Source organism: Neodiprion pinetum, chromosome 5 (assembly GCF_021155775.2).
Source record: "Neodiprion pinetum isolate iyNeoPine1 chromosome 5, iyNeoPine1.2, whole genome shotgun sequence".
NCBI classification, from domain to species: Eukaryota; Metazoa; Arthropoda; class Insecta; order Hymenoptera; family Diprionidae; genus Neodiprion; species Neodiprion pinetum.
Window position 1 is genome coordinate 27,295,098 of NC_060236.1, and position 14,348 is coordinate 27,309,445.

The window sequence follows — 14,348 nt, forward strand, 5'->3', positions numbered from 1 at the left end:
TATATATAAATAAATAAATATAAATTTATAACTCTAAATAGGTTATGTATAGACCAGAAGTACGATTATCAATTTTTTTTTTTTTTCACATCGCCGCCCGAATGAAACACATGAAAATACATACATCGATGGCTGATTGTAAGCACAAAAACATTGTATCTCAAAATTTGGTTCTATACGATCGTATCTCTAATAACAATGTCATTCGAAAATTTTTCCGCTTTTTCGCTACTGAAGAAATATTGATACTGTTCAACACGGAAATGCGATTAGGATTTAACTTTTATTTCCCTCATCATGGCTCATTTGTGGAGCATAATTAATTACTACACTTGTTATCTAACACGCTCGATTATTTTCGTCAATTGCTCATTGATGATGATTAATTAATCGTTATTCTCAATTGCGCGATTCAAATATTTAAAATCTTTTGGCACATGACTGAACTTAATCACGTTTTGTAAGAACCAGCAACAATAATTTTAATTTCAAATCGCATGCACGCAGCTGCGGGGCAGCCTTAGGAAATGTTACAATCTGAATTTTAACTCGATATACTTAAAATTGAAATCAAATCTAAAGTACAATAAAATTCTACGATGCAATATTGTTCCGCTGAGCCATCGATATATGTATAATTCACTTATCGACAAGATATAAGCTTAAAAAATGTCATCTAATTTAGATAAAACCGATTATCACTGCACTAATACCATCGGTGACCTCGATGTGGTTTTCAAGGATAGGAACCTGGCTGTTATTGAACAAAGAGGAATGAATAAACATCTCACTAGTTCATAACAATCGATGACAACTGCCGTTAACAACGGTGGGCATCGGTTTAAATTAACTTTATTGTATTTAATTCACAATGTCGCATCCCATTTCCTCAGATTTATAATACTTGGTATAAAATCACCGCTTCTGAGGTAACGGTGTGATTACTATAATTTTTTTTAATCATTCAAATCTTTTAGAATCAAACAAGAATATTTGACCTCCTTCAGTTGCATAAGCGACTCGATTTTTGTCCTCAAAAAACATTATATTATTACATTATTATATAAATTAATTTGTAGACCGATGAACAAAATTTATAAAAATAAAGTGAAAAATTGAAAGAAAAATAAAAAATTGCCATCAATCTTTCTTCATTTACGTTTCAGTTTAACATATTTCTTGTGCTACGGGGATGCTTTACCTTTGAGAAACAGGATTCTCCGTAGGGTCAAATCTCCACCTGTGGACCATTGGCACAAGTGTATCACGACTGCCGGCACAGATCTGTTGAAATAAATGGAGAAATAATAAAGGAACTAAATTCTATCGAGTACTGAGCAACAAAATCACTTACCATGTGACAGCGTTCATTCTCTAGCCACTGAGTATCAAGGCTAGTAACAGATTTCTTGTACGTTTTGATTGTTTTATACCCGTTTCGAAGACTGTGAATAGTAACAGAGCAGCCAGTGTCCGCAGTGATGACGTACCGGCCATCTTGAGTCAAAGCTGCGCAAGTATATGTCACCGTTTCATCGGCAAGTTTGGCAAATTCGTTATATGTAGGATAGCCTGTGATTTCGTCAAGTTTCCAGGTGACGGAGAATAATTTTTTATCCAACAAACCAATCATAATATTGGCAACCCCCGGAACAGAGAGGAGTGATATCACTTTTACCATCTCAGAGGAGAGGGCACATTGCGTCACGTAATTGCCGTGCGTAGCGTCATACATAGTAAAAGCTCCTGTTTCTAGGTTTACGGTATGAAGTTTCGTACTGGATATCGTGAACAGAATGCAGTTTAACGTTGAATTGCTGAACTGCATAAAATGCAGCAACAGACTTGTTCCATTTGAACAAAAAAAAAAAATAAAAAATACACAGCATCATTCATTTCTAGTTTTTTCATTAAAACTAAAACAGAGAAAGAAAGGAAATAGTCTTACTATTTTCAATAAGCTCTTTAATCTTAATCACAAATTACTTTTTACCACTGCCGATACGTATTTCGAACAGTCAGATTCAGTTTATTTTTTTTCTCCCAATTTTTTTTCATGAACAAATTACATTAGCCATTGATTTATGTATATAATACTGTATTACCTCATTGTATGGTGCAATGACACATCTATTACAGAATCTTGGTGATCGGTCAACTAAGTAAACGTATTTTTAGCTAACGTTTCGACCCGGATATGGGCCCTCCTCAGAGCGATTTATTTATTCAACTGTCCAGAACAACAAAAAGATTTTTTATAAAATAAATAATAGTACTAGAAGTAATCAGACTTAAATATTGTAGATGTAATACTCTTAGAGCTATTATATATTATTGATTAGTAAGAACCTTTTGATTAATTGAAATAAGAATGTCTCTAAGTGTTATTTACCTTTTTTTTGAATTAAGTAAGTGGACTAAGATGTAGTCGAATTCACAATTACAATTGGTGGAGACAGTGTTCTTTTGAGTGACGGTAGTCAATGTCAATCTTCAAGTTATTTTACATGTGGGAGTTAATAGTTGGATTTAGGGGGACCTTTGGGGTACATTAGGCTGTAAAATTTTCTTCTAACCTAAGCTCTTCCCCCAATATTGACGAAGATACAGTCGATTATTCAAAAAAAGGCAAAATGGCATTTTTTTGCTCTTTTTTCATGTTAACGCTACAGGTGGAAAAAAAATTTTTTTAACATCAACCATGACAGATTTTTGTAGGAAATTTTCTGCAGAAAAAGAAACTGCCCTTCGGCTCGCTGTGCGACCAGTAGTTCCAGAGATATCGGCAGTTGAGTGAAAAAGGATCCTTTGGCATTCAAAATTCGATATCTCGAAGACAAATGGTCGTATCGAGGTTTAAAAAAAAGCATCTTGAAACTGAATAAACAGGCTATGCGACCTGTGCATTGGTTTAGCTCGGAAAAATTTTTCCATGCCCGTAGAGCGAAAAAAAAAATTTAAAAAATTTTGAAAATTTTTTCTTCGTGCTTTATCCAAGGATTGCATGGCTAATAGTGCTTCGAAAAATTTTTAACCAAAAAATTCAAAAACTAGAGTCTTCAAGCTTCAAAAGCTTTGTTTTTTTATTTCTTGCACGACCATTTTTCACTGAAATACAGCCTGTTGAAAATCACCTAAAAATTTCGAAAATCTTGTTGTTCCTTTAATTTTTGCGAGAAGTATATATATAAATAAATAAATATAAATTTATAACTCTAAATAGGTTATGTATAGACCAGAAGTACGATTATCAATTTTTTTTTTTTCACATCGCCGCCCGAATGAAACACATGAAAATACATACATCGATGGCTGATTGTAAGCACAAAAACATTGTATCTCAAAATTTGGTTCTATACGATCGTATCTCTAATAACAATGTCATTCGAAAATTTTTCCGCTTTTTCGCTACTGAAGAAATATTGATACTGTTCAACACGGAAATGCGATTAGGATTTAACTTTTATTTCCCTCATCATGGCTCATTTGTGGAGCATAAATAATTACTACACTTGTTATCTAACACGCTCGATTATTTTCGTCAATTGCTCATTGATGATGATTAATTAATCGTTATTCTCAATTGCGCGATTCAAATATTTAATATCTTTTGGCACATGACTGAACTTAATCACGTTTTGTAAGAACCAGCAACAATAATTTTAATTTCAAATCGCATGTACGCAGCTGCGGCGCAACCTTAGGAAATGTTACAATCTGAATTTTAACTCGATATACTTGAAATTGAAATCAAATCTAAAGTACAACAAAATTCTACGATGCAATGTTGTTCCGCTGAGCCATCGATATATGTATAATTTACTTATCGACAAGATATAAGCTTAAAAAATGTCATCTAATTTAGATATAATCCATTATCACTGCACTAATACCATCGGTGACCTCGATGTGGTTTTCAAGGATAGGTAATTGGTAAGTTTTTATTTCCGTGACAAAAGACTTTTCTCATAAGTTAGCCAATCTTAGAATAATTGATTTTTTTTATTATGTTTTTCACTCACATATTTTAACCAATCTTTTTTAAAACTAAAGCAACAACATACCCATGTAAATGTGTTTGAATTTGTTTAACCGAAAATGCTTTCGTCACGCCTAAATTTTATCTTTTTGGAAGAAAAATTGTATAAATTGAATTAATAAATATTCAAAGATTTACTTATAGGTATATCATGGTTCGATTTCGAATTTTCAAGTTGTATATGTAATTGTGTCAATTGCTCATACTTGTATAGGTATGTACATACACTTGCGGTACGTGTATTATTTACCTTGCAGGATATTGCGCTAGGCTACAATTGAATAGTTCAGTGTGTCGTATGCAACTATACGGACGATGATTTTTTGTTCCAATTTAAATAGTATATTAAATGTAATTGTTAAGCTATGATTATACACATGAAAGTATTAACGGAATTTCCGATGACGTTTTTAAAGAAAGAATTGTTTACAAAATAGAATGATATGGAATGTATAATGATAGGAAAAAACTGATTACCAATATACTATTAATAATGTTAATTTCTCGGTGTATTTGATGCGTTGCCCAAGAGATATAACTATAGTATTTAGCGTACGAATAACCATTCTATTCGTCAATACGATACATACAACCACGTCCACTCGCGAAATGTAAATTGGAACGTAATATCGTATTCTTTAAAAGTCCAAGTGTAATAGTGTAATAAAATCGAATTGTAGTTTAGAGAATTAGTGTAATGATATAGTTTTGTCTAGCCTTATATTTTTCATATTCAAATATTTTACGCACGTCCTTATTATACGAGTAATTTAAATGTCAAAGCGAAATAAACAATTTTCGAATGGTTTTTAAATAATTGAGAAGAAAAATTCAACTATGTAAGTAGATTAATCGATTGTAACTTGTGGATAGTACGATAAAAAATGTTGAAATGAAATAACGTATCCCTGTTTGAAAATAATTAATATGTTTGTTTCTTGCCCAGATAATTGAAATACTTTTACACGTATGCAATAACTGATGGTTAAGAAAATTTTTACGTGTTCGTATTTAACATATTACAACGACTTACATAAAACGAACGTTGCGAATTTCGTGGATTTCTTTTTTTTTTCTTCTCTTATAAGTACTTTGTTATAAAAACCAAATGTTCTATTTGAAAAAATAAAACAGGACTAATTCTTTTGGAAAGATTTTCACAAGACGATTATTTCAAATGACACATCATCTAGATCTACCTACGATTGAGTATGTGCATCGTTCGAGAGCCTCGTGAGTAATTTGACGAACTTTTACGTAACAAAGAAGTAATGGTTGGATGTGCCTTCGACTATCTCTGTATCCGTGTTATTTACAGTCAACCATCGTATCTACAGAAGATTATTATTGCAGAGTGAAGCTTATTCGACCACGTATGACCGCAACAAAATATTCGCTTGCAGTACGTATTTATACAGCGCGTAGGAATAAACAATTTTTTCTTCAAGTTCATTCAGCGGCTTTAGAGTTTAATTATCTTACTTGTGATAAAACTCGGAAACATTTGCATTATTTTCGCACGAAAACTTCATTATTTTCATGTAACAAACACTTCTCGGTAAAATCTAGCTTAACACGCAGTTCACTGGTAATCTGTAAGTTTCAATCTATTAATCTTGTTATCACTCGACGAATTGTTCATTATTGATCACAAGATATATTATGCATATAATTAGGTATGCCAAAATAATCGGAGTCAAAAACTTGGGCACAAAATCTGTGGGATCGGTTGTCAAATTTCCGTTTATCATTTTTTGACGTACCAATTTGTTGTTACAATAATGAGATTACAAAGGCTATTCTGTGTCTTCCCAGTACGTACGTAAAAGAGTCGAATAGTTATTTTAAAAAAAAAAAATGTCTCATTTTCAAAAAGACTTATTTCGTATCATTGATGAATAAAAAGAAAAAGGTTCTGCGATTTCGCACTCAAATGACAAATGTTCCGAAATTTGTAATCAAAGAAACCAACTCAGCGAATTCTTGGATGATCAGCGTTAAATTGCGTACATGCACTCGCCGTACGTACAATTCGTTTAATTTTAAACACCAAAGTGAAGTTATTGTTAGGCTTTTCGACCTTCAATCTTAACGATGAACGAACGTACGAACACTACCGACAAACGGCCAATACAGAGCACAATGGTACGGTTGTTAATATTTATCGTTAACTAATCAGGTCTTTAATCAGTGATCAATTGCTTGCATCGGGTGCTGGAAGTATATTACAAACCACGGTGAATTTCGCTGTCGATCTTGACCACGAGCCAACGATCACTCGTAACGTCGTTTCTCAACCTATTATTCGTTCGGTCTTTTATAATTTTCGGTGGCAGTGTCAGGAGCTGAATTGTTACCAGGATGGTAAATTGCGAAGGAAACGAAAGCGAAGGAGACGCGACTCAGGGAGAAACGATCCTGAAGGATGTCAAAGTGTCGGATCGGAAAGGTGAGATCCAACCGGACGTCGATGTGTGCAGCATGCTGGCGCACGCTGGGGATTTTGGGAGGTACCAAATACTCCTGATGGTGCTCTTTAGTCTGGTGAACGTTCTCTCGGCTTTTCACTACTTCGCCCAGACATTTATCACGATACAACCCGCCGATTTACGGTGCGATTCGATAAACGGGGACAGTAATTTAACCGATATTCTCAACGTCACGCAGGGACTACAATTAGCAGATGTAGGTGGAACTTAGGTGACGTATAAACCGACTTGGGGTACCGAGTGGACAAATTCCTTTTCTTTTACTCGTAGGATTTGTAGGTTTTTTTTTTTTGTTTGTTTTTTGTTTTTCGTTGCGAACAATTTGCGATTAATTGTCGGTGTGTCCGTGCACAGGTTCTGAAAATACGACCGAAGAACGGTGACAAATGCAAAGGGTATTACTTAGACATGACGGAAATCGTCACCGAGGAAGAGACCGTAGAAAAATCTGTCTGGAAACTCGAGGAGTGCACGGCCTTTGACTACGACAGACATTTCGGATACGAAAGCATCGTCACCGAGGTGAGTTCAGCTACGGTTCTGGTACTAACATTAGTCACTGACATGGGGTCCAGTTGTGTAAGTAAAATGAAGAATGATTGAAAAAACGTTGGGGTATCAGATGCCCCATGTATGTATTGCTTATTGTTTTAATTTTATCGCTTGAAGAATTTCTTCCAAATTCTTAATCGTTTTTTGCTAAAACTGAGATTGGCGTCTGTTTCTGAATTGTTAAATTTTGTCTCAGAATTTTGTTCAAGTCGTAACTGTGCATAACGTAATGTTGTGTACGATAATAATGTTCCAAAATCGTCTCGAGGTCTGGGTAACCCCGTGTGAGTAATGTGGACGTTCCCATAGGTGTAAATGACTAGGGTTAAAAAACAAACGTTTAGAGGGAGAACGAAATTGGTAGAGCAGAAAATGAAGTAGAGAATATTCAGAGCTACACACTTCTCGAATATTCAAACCGTTCCAAATTAATATTGGACTTCGATGTACTAGCGAAATTAACGAATTATAAAGAACGATATCCTGTAGGTAATATTCCTGAAATTCCAGCCACACTAATTTCTCGTAGCTAGACTGGGTCTGCAAGGATGCTTGGAAAGCGGCGTTGGGTCAGTCGATGTACTTCGTTGGGGCTGTAGGTGGGACATTTATGATGGGCATTGCGGCGGACAAATGGGGCCGAGTGAAGGCCCTGATTGCCGCCTTCCTTTTTGCGATACTCGGCAATACGATGACCATATTATCAAGCGGCCTGGAGCTCTTTGCCGTTTCAAGGTTCATCGCTGGACTCGCAACCGACACGAATTTCGTTATGATGTATATAATCGGCAAGTAGCTTGAGGGTAGTAGCACCTTTTTTGAAAAGGTATCCTCCATAATATAATTTCTCTCTGTTTCTATCGCCATTTGACACTCAGTCATGGAGTACATCAGGCCCAGCATGCGGACCTTTGGATTGAACATTTGCATCGGTGTGTTTTACTGTCTCGGATGTAGCGTCGTACCTTGGCTGGCGGTTGGCTTTGAAACGTGGAGAAAATTCTTGGTGAGTTCTTTCACCCGAACACGAGTGACTCGCCATATTTCGCCGCTTGATTCACCTTCATTTCCTATTCTATCGTTTCTTTGGAATATTATTCACAACGATGGAGATGAGCGTCTCGGTCCCGATGGTACTGGTTCCCTTTTACTACTTCATCCTGCCCGAAAGCGCCTCCTGGCTTCTGACCAAAGGACGAGCTGACAAAGCACTCGAGGGCTTTCTAAGGATCGCCAAAATTAATGGCAAGGTTATTCCTGACGAGGTCGTCGCACGGTTTCAAGCGGTCCACAAGGACGAGGGAAAACCTCCTCAGACGAGCTTGTACGAGCTTTTTAAAACTCCGAACCTAAGACGAAAAATGTCCATTCTGGTGTTCAAAACGTGAGCAAGTCTTCCTTACCGTTTCCTTTTTTATCCGTCGTTACTGCTTTTCTCTTCCGCTAACATTGCGCTTACAGGATGACTTTGACACTTTGTTACGACGCCATATCACGAAACGTGAACATAAGTGGCACCTCACCGTTCGAGATATTTTCCCTCGGTTCTCTCACCGTGTTTCCAGCCTGTTTGGTGATCCTGACATTGCAGGACAAAATAGGGCGGAAGGGACTTTTCTTCATTGCCGTTTTGCTCTCGGCATTTCTAACGTCTAGCAGCGGTTTGATGCATGCGTTCCTGAAAGATGCAGGTAACCACCTAGAATATCTGCTTTGTAAAATTTAATCAGAAATATGCAAATACCGTACACTTTTATGAAAAAATTATCATCGCAACGAAAATTTACCTAAAAACTTATCAACCGTTTCTTCTTTATCTGCGTCAGAGATACTATCCACAGATCTGATGGTCCACGTGAGTATTGGTCTATCAGTGACTGCTAGACTTTGCGTTGTTATTGCTTTCAACTCCGGGTCCCAATATGCTGCCGAATTAATACCTACAGTGATAAGAGGACGAGGAGTAGCCCTGATTCATGTTGTTGGATACGCCGCCAGCTTCCTTAGTCCACTTCTCTTATATCTGGTTCGTATATTAATAACGTCTATTTCTTTACTACCGATAAGACGGTCTAGGTATCGTCATCGTAATTATCAACATACGCATCGGATTCTCGCTTCAAAAGGCAACCCTGGTTGAAAATGATTTCTACGATTTACTACGAATTTTTAAAGAATTTGGGATATTTCGTACAATTTTGTACAAAAAATTTATTTCTTACAAAATTGTAAATTGTATGCATAGTTTTTTCTAGGAACTTGTAGATTTTCATGAAAATTAGTATTTTTTCAGTAAAAAATCTATAAACTACTACAATTTTTAACGAAAATTAACAATTCTTTACGAAAAACCGTGCATATTTACAACTTTGTACGAAATAATACGAAATGTGCCAATTTCTATGAAAATTCGTGGTGGTAGAAATTTTCACCCGAGAAGAGTCAAAGTAATATCTGCAACTGTATTTGCGGGAATGTATGTCGGGTCACCTGTGATTAGGCGCTTTTCCTGATGGCGCGCTTCGTCGTGTCGCGTTTCGATTGCGTTTGGTAAACACGCGCCATATACCTATGCGTGTATTCTTAGCTCGGCTAATTTTGCATCACCGTCGTTTAATTATAGCTTCGTTCTGCACGCGACAACGATGCCGACAAGACATGCGCATCCCACCTATAATGTCAGTATTGCACAATCGGAAGTGTCAATTAGCGATGCGTCGAACAGTTTTGGCAGCCAGTCAATGTCAAATGTCAATGGCAAATTATGCCAAGGCCGGCCTTGAACTCGACCTTGAGAAGCGAAATCGCATTTCCGCATGGATAAGGTTGCTAGGGATGTTCGATCTTCTGTAGAAAAACGATCTTTGGATTGATTCAAATCGATCTTTTGATATCATGTGAAAAGATCGATTCTCCGGAAGATCGAGTCAGAACCGAACATCCCTAAAAGTTACAATATTTACGTCCACGTACGAAAAAATCGGAATTATAATATGGGATATAAAAATAGTATGAGCATCATTTCAAACTTCGTTTTCTCAAAAATTTTGTCAGTTATTAATAGTAAATTGTTTTGTTGTTATGTAAATCTCGCAGTCTAGGTTTTGGCAACCGCTGCCTGATCTTCTTCTCGGGCTGCTGTGTTTCATCTGTGCATCGCTCACTCTTTTATTGCCGGAAACCCTGGGACGAACACTTCCGGCAACATTGAACGACGGCGAGGTATTTGGCGAGGAGGATAGACCCTGCGATTTTGCTTGCTGCGGCGGTAGGACGAGTCGTCGTGGCCGAGATGAAAATCGGGACGAGCAATAAGTAGCAGCACCACATTGGATGCAGCGTAGCAAAACGTACCTGTATAAATAAAAATAATTCATCCTGATTGTTTCTTTTCTGAGACCGGATTAAGAGGAAAAAATACGTGTACAAAAAAAAAAAAAAAGAAAAAACTAACATCCGCACAAAGTAAAATAAAACATCTTTGAAGTTGAATTTCTGTCTACGTATTTTACACTATAATTCGAGTTGACGATTGGTGTGAAAATAATCGCGAGAGACCCGAGCGAGCGATTACAATTCGTTGATCCAGTTAAGCTAAACCGACTCTGCGACAATTCCAGCGCGATTGACCTTCCGAATTGATTAGGTATCGCGACGCAGCGCGCTTCCAAGTTTCTAACGTCTGCGTCGTTTCACCGCTCGCCGTTTTGGCGCGCATGCGAAGTTCGGTTTGCTTCGCGAAGCAGTGGCGAAGCTCGCGGGGCAGAAGGAGGGGGGGGGGGGGGGGAGGGGTAGGAGCGGGAAAAGAAGGGGAGCGCCGTACAAACCACTACACGAGAAATTGTCCATTCCGTATCCCACGTTATCCGGGCCGTGTCGGAGCTCCAGGGACACGCCGAGCGTATCTCTGCTGCGTTAGCTCCGAAATAAACAAAAATTATAATTTTAATACATTAGCTGTAGTAATAGTAAGAAGAAAATTACAAAAAATATACTAAATCAATGAGTACGTAAAATACGATTAAAATCAACGAGCAGAGTGCAACGGGGATACAAACGTTCGGTATAAGAAAATTAATATTAGACTGCAGGTGAAGAGAATTGTCAGGGGACTATTGGTTAATTATAGTTGGGAGAAAAAAATTTTTAATATACAAATTTATTTTACATCAATCTGAAACAGATATGTCGGTCATATACAAAACTTCTATGGGTGTGATTGGTAAATTCGTGCCGGAGAAATTGCAGCCTTTGTGGAAACATCCAGCTGGTAGGTATATCCGGAGTGGATAGTGATTTGTGATTATTATATTATCTTAATTGACTGTTAATTATTCTGTCAGATATTTGTAGAATGTTAATAAATAAGTCGTTAATCCGTCGATCAAGAAAGTTTGACAACACACGTCATAGATTTGCCAAAATCCTCGACGTTTACGCAACAACCGCATGCATTGAATAAATCCGAATTAATCAAGATATATCGTTGCACGGTAGATAAGCTCGATAACGTTCTTCGGGAAATATTCTCATTCAAAACTAACAGTTAATTATTCGTAACCTCGAATGTTACCGCGAACCGATGCATCGCAGTGACGAGTGTCAGAATGTCAGTGTTATTCCTCATTCGTCGATGTCAGGGTCACGTGATCGCGCGCGTAGCGTTCCAATATCATTATCATTGTTCTTGCTACAACTCGACCAACTCGACTACGCGAATGCCGATGTGTGTACTATTATTGTTATTTATTCATATTTTTCAGGTCCGCAAACGATCTTTTTTTGGGCTCCGGTATTCAAATGGGTGAGTGTTAAAACGGTTTCTATGAGAAGTAGTGGAATATACGCAATATCAGTATTTCGCTATCTCTAGTTTATTACTATCGTGAAGCTACATTGATATTACATGCTTGGACCGAAGAATTTCGGCATGTTTAAACAGACTGTACCGCGTACTTAAAGGCAGCGATACACGTGGAGCACGTCTATCTTTATATCGTTTCGTGTGTGTAACACATGCATTCGCAAAATCAAGCTGCATGATTGACAATAAGTACGATAAAAGACGACGTATGATAATGATACACTGCGTTTTATTCGATAAGAGAGAAGAAAATTAGGAATAGAAATGATCGGTTAAACACAATAATATACATGTAAAAATGTATAAACTTTCAAGCTGGTTGGTAGAAAATTCCTGAGGCACGATTAGCTTCCGATATTTAATTACTCCAGTTGAAACTCGAACTACCCTCGTCCTTATCGAATGCTTAATATAAAAATACACGCGGGTTTGACTGACGAGATAAAAATACGCGAAGCAGCTTCTGTATGTATGTATACATACGTACTTATGACGTAGGCGCACAAGTGGTGCGTGTATGCACGTGTATATTGGTAGAAAAAAAAAACATGATCTTTATTTAAAACAATTATTCAGCGTCAAGCTCGTTGACGTAGACGCTCCGCCGCTTACGTAAGGTATGCTCGTTAAAGCGGTTTGTCAACTGGGCTGGGAATTATTGCCGGCCCTGGTGGAGGTGCGGATACGAAAGCCAAAAGGTGACGTTTCTGATTACGTCGCATTTTGATTACACGCACGTGTAGAATTCTACGATTACGCATCCTACGGTGTCTCGCCATTTCGATCTTCGTTTGGAGAATAGTCGAGCCGCCTGATTATGTTGCGAAACAGACCGTTATATAGAAACGACGGAAACAAGGAACGAGTTTCGCAGCGAATGCCATTCGTGCTGAAGTTTCGCCTCAATTCTTTTCTCTGAAAATCAACGATTATTGTGAGGATTCTGGATTTAAAAATATCTGGGTTGTGGATCTTGAAAGACTGATAATCCATTCCTGCTGCATTTAATAGAGTTCATTCGTTTGTTCACTAGATTACAGTTCAACTTGAACTTTATCGACAGATGTGCTGGTCTGAAGTTACACTTTCCATTTGTAAAAGTAATAATCAGTTCATCGTACTATCAGTTACATGTCAATTTTGATTGATCGAGCAGTTTTCTATAAATTGTGATAAAATTGATACAGTTTAAAATATGTATGTATTTTTGATACCGCTGATTTTTGCCATCTTTTTCTTTAAATGAAGCTTGTCAACATCTCTGTATTACGCCGTGAATATTTTTTGATTTGAATATACGCCTTGACTAAAAGATTGATAATCGTTATCGCCGAGTTCGTCTCTTATTTAACTCGTTATTTTTCTTCAATTACGTTACTTGTTTGTTTTTTTTTATTTTCCAGGGTCTTGTTATCGCAGGTCTCAGCGATCTTAAGAGACCAGCTAGTGAACTCTCGATATCACAGTCAACTGCTTTGGGAATGACGGGATTGGTCTGGAGTAGATACTCCCTTGTTATAATCCCGAAGAACTACTCTCTCTTCAGCGTTAATGTATTCGTCGCTTGCACAGCGCTCTACCAAGTATCCAGAGCAATAAAGTAAGCGTATAAATAACAGGAAATCGATTTCCCTTATTCATACACCTGTCTATATACATCGTTAAGCTTTATTTGATGTTTCAAATTTCAGATACCGAAGAGATTTGGCAGCTCAAGAAGCTTTGGAGAGTAAACAACAGTAATTAGTAAATTCATAGACGACGAATATACGATGAAGGCATCCCTGGCAGCAGAGATAATGCTCTGGGCGATAAAAATGGACACAGACACACGCGCGCTCAAACATACCGACATACGTAAACGCAGGTAACTCTAGGCAATCGTGATAAATTATTGACCTTGAACTGTGAAAAAATTTCCAACTGTCGATCGAAGAACGGCAAACATGTAAGAGTTAAACATACAAATGTACGCATACTGCATAGTGAAAATAATGTGTATATAATATAAGATACCGATGTGTATCGGTGTGTTACTTGTATTTTATACCTATACGGCAATTTAGTAACTCGTTGCCGGAAGCTGGTCTTCCCGCAGGTAAGATATAGACAAAGGTACATAATATAATATAATATAAAACATAAATATAATTATCATAGGAATAAAAATTCGATGTGTTCAATCCTAGATATAATCTATCGGATATACATCGCATGCATGCTTAGGTGCGTTACCTGAAAATTAAAAAAATTAAAACAATGGAACAAAAGACAAGAAGAAGTAGGAAAGAAAATAATAAAATTAAAATTGAACTGTTACCGCGTTGCATTTCTATTATCCTCTTGCCAAAATTGATTAAACGGCATTGCACTGAAACAAATTCGTAATATACAGATTTCTCCG

The 14,348-nt window shown here is 37.1% G+C and overlaps 3 protein-coding genes across 8 annotated transcripts; 2 read left to right on the forward strand and 1 right to left on the reverse strand.

The window, feature by feature from the left end:
• Window positions 1-90: 90 nt before the first annotated feature.
• On the reverse strand, window positions 91-5,210 carry LOC138191068 (uncharacterized). The gene is made up of 5 exons (XM_069136809.1): window positions 5,073-5,210; window positions 2,106-2,230; window positions 1,355-1,844; window positions 1,202-1,284; window positions 91-754 (listed from the first exon to the last, which is right to left on the reverse strand). Exons 2-5 carry the CDS (start codon window positions 2,108-2,110, stop codon window positions 682-684), a joined length of 651 nt encoding a protein of 216 aa, XP_068992910.1. The 5' UTR covers window positions 2,111-2,230; window positions 5,073-5,210; the 3' UTR covers window positions 91-681.
• A 124-nt stretch (window positions 5,211-5,334) lies between these two features.
• On the forward strand, window positions 5,335-10,572 carry LOC124218479 (organic cation transporter protein-like). Of its 5 annotated transcripts, XM_046624991.2 has the most exons (10): window positions 5,453-5,634; window positions 6,004-6,060; window positions 6,376-6,724; window positions 6,883-7,050; window positions 7,610-7,868; window positions 7,959-8,086; window positions 8,193-8,464; window positions 8,542-8,771; window positions 8,907-9,106; window positions 10,177-10,572. In XM_046624991.2, the coding sequence occupies exons 3-10, from the start codon at window positions 6,401-6,403 to the stop codon at window positions 10,393-10,395; spliced, it is 1,800 nt and encodes a 599-aa protein (XP_046480947.1). In that variant the 5' UTR covers window positions 5,453-5,634; window positions 6,004-6,060; window positions 6,376-6,400; the 3' UTR covers window positions 10,396-10,572. The 5 variants fall into 5 exon arrangements, with proteins under 5 accessions (XP_046480944.1, XP_046480947.1, XP_046480943.1 ...); XM_046624988.2 differs by lacking the exons at window positions 5,453-5,634; window positions 6,004-6,060 and adding an exon at window positions 5,335-5,441; XM_046624987.2 differs by lacking the exon at window positions 6,004-6,060.
• Window positions 10,573-10,917: 345 nt separating this feature from the next.
• Window positions 10,918-14,263, forward strand: LOC124218460 (mitochondrial pyruvate carrier 2). 2 transcript variants are annotated; one of them, XM_046624945.2, is made up of 5 exons: window positions 10,918-11,171; window positions 11,264-11,350; window positions 11,844-11,884; window positions 13,348-13,544; window positions 13,636-14,263. In XM_046624945.2, the coding sequence occupies exons 2-5, from the start codon at window positions 11,266-11,268 to the stop codon at window positions 13,685-13,687; spliced, it is 375 nt and encodes a 124-aa protein (XP_046480901.1). In that variant the 5' UTR covers window positions 10,918-11,171; window positions 11,264-11,265; the 3' UTR covers window positions 13,688-14,263. The 2 variants fall into 2 exon arrangements, with proteins under 2 accessions (XP_046480901.1, XP_046480900.1); XM_046624944.2 differs by having other exon boundaries at window positions 10,918-11,350.
• The last annotated feature ends 85 nt before the right edge of the window (window positions 14,264-14,348 follow it).

Bases quoted from the DNA above. Each gene is read 5' to 3' on its own strand.
- LOC138191068 (XM_069136809.1), bottom strand. The intron at 1,285-1,354 runs GTAAGTGATTTT...TTATTTCAACAG, and splicing joins AGAATGAACGCTGTCACATG to ATCTGTGCCGGCAGTCGTGA. The intron at 755-1,201 runs GTAAAGCATCCC...GTTCAATAACAG, and splicing joins GAGAATCCTGTTTCTCAAAG to CCAGGTTCCTATCCTTGAAA.
- LOC124218479 (XM_046624988.2), top strand. From the start codon at position 6,401: ATGGTAAATTGCGAAGGAAACGAAAGCGAAGGAGACGCGACTCAGGGA. The intron at 6,725-6,882 runs GTAGGTGGAACT...GTCCGTGCACAG, and splicing joins AGGGACTACAATTAGCAGAT to GTTCTGAAAATACGACCGAA. The intron at 9,107-10,176 runs GTTCGTATATTA...TAAATCTCGCAG, and splicing joins GTCCACTTCTCTTATATCTG to TCTAGGTTTTGGCAACCGCT.
- LOC124218460 (XM_046624944.2), top strand. From the start codon at position 11,266: ATGTCGGTCATATACAAAACTTCTATGGGTGTGATTGGTAAATTCGTG. The intron at 11,351-11,843 runs GTAGGTATATCC...CATATTTTTCAG, and splicing joins TTTGTGGAAACATCCAGCTG to GTCCGCAAACGATCTTTTTT. The intron at 13,545-13,635 runs GTAAGCGTATAA...TTCAAATTTCAG, and splicing joins CAAGTATCCAGAGCAATAAA to ATACCGAAGAGATTTGGCAG.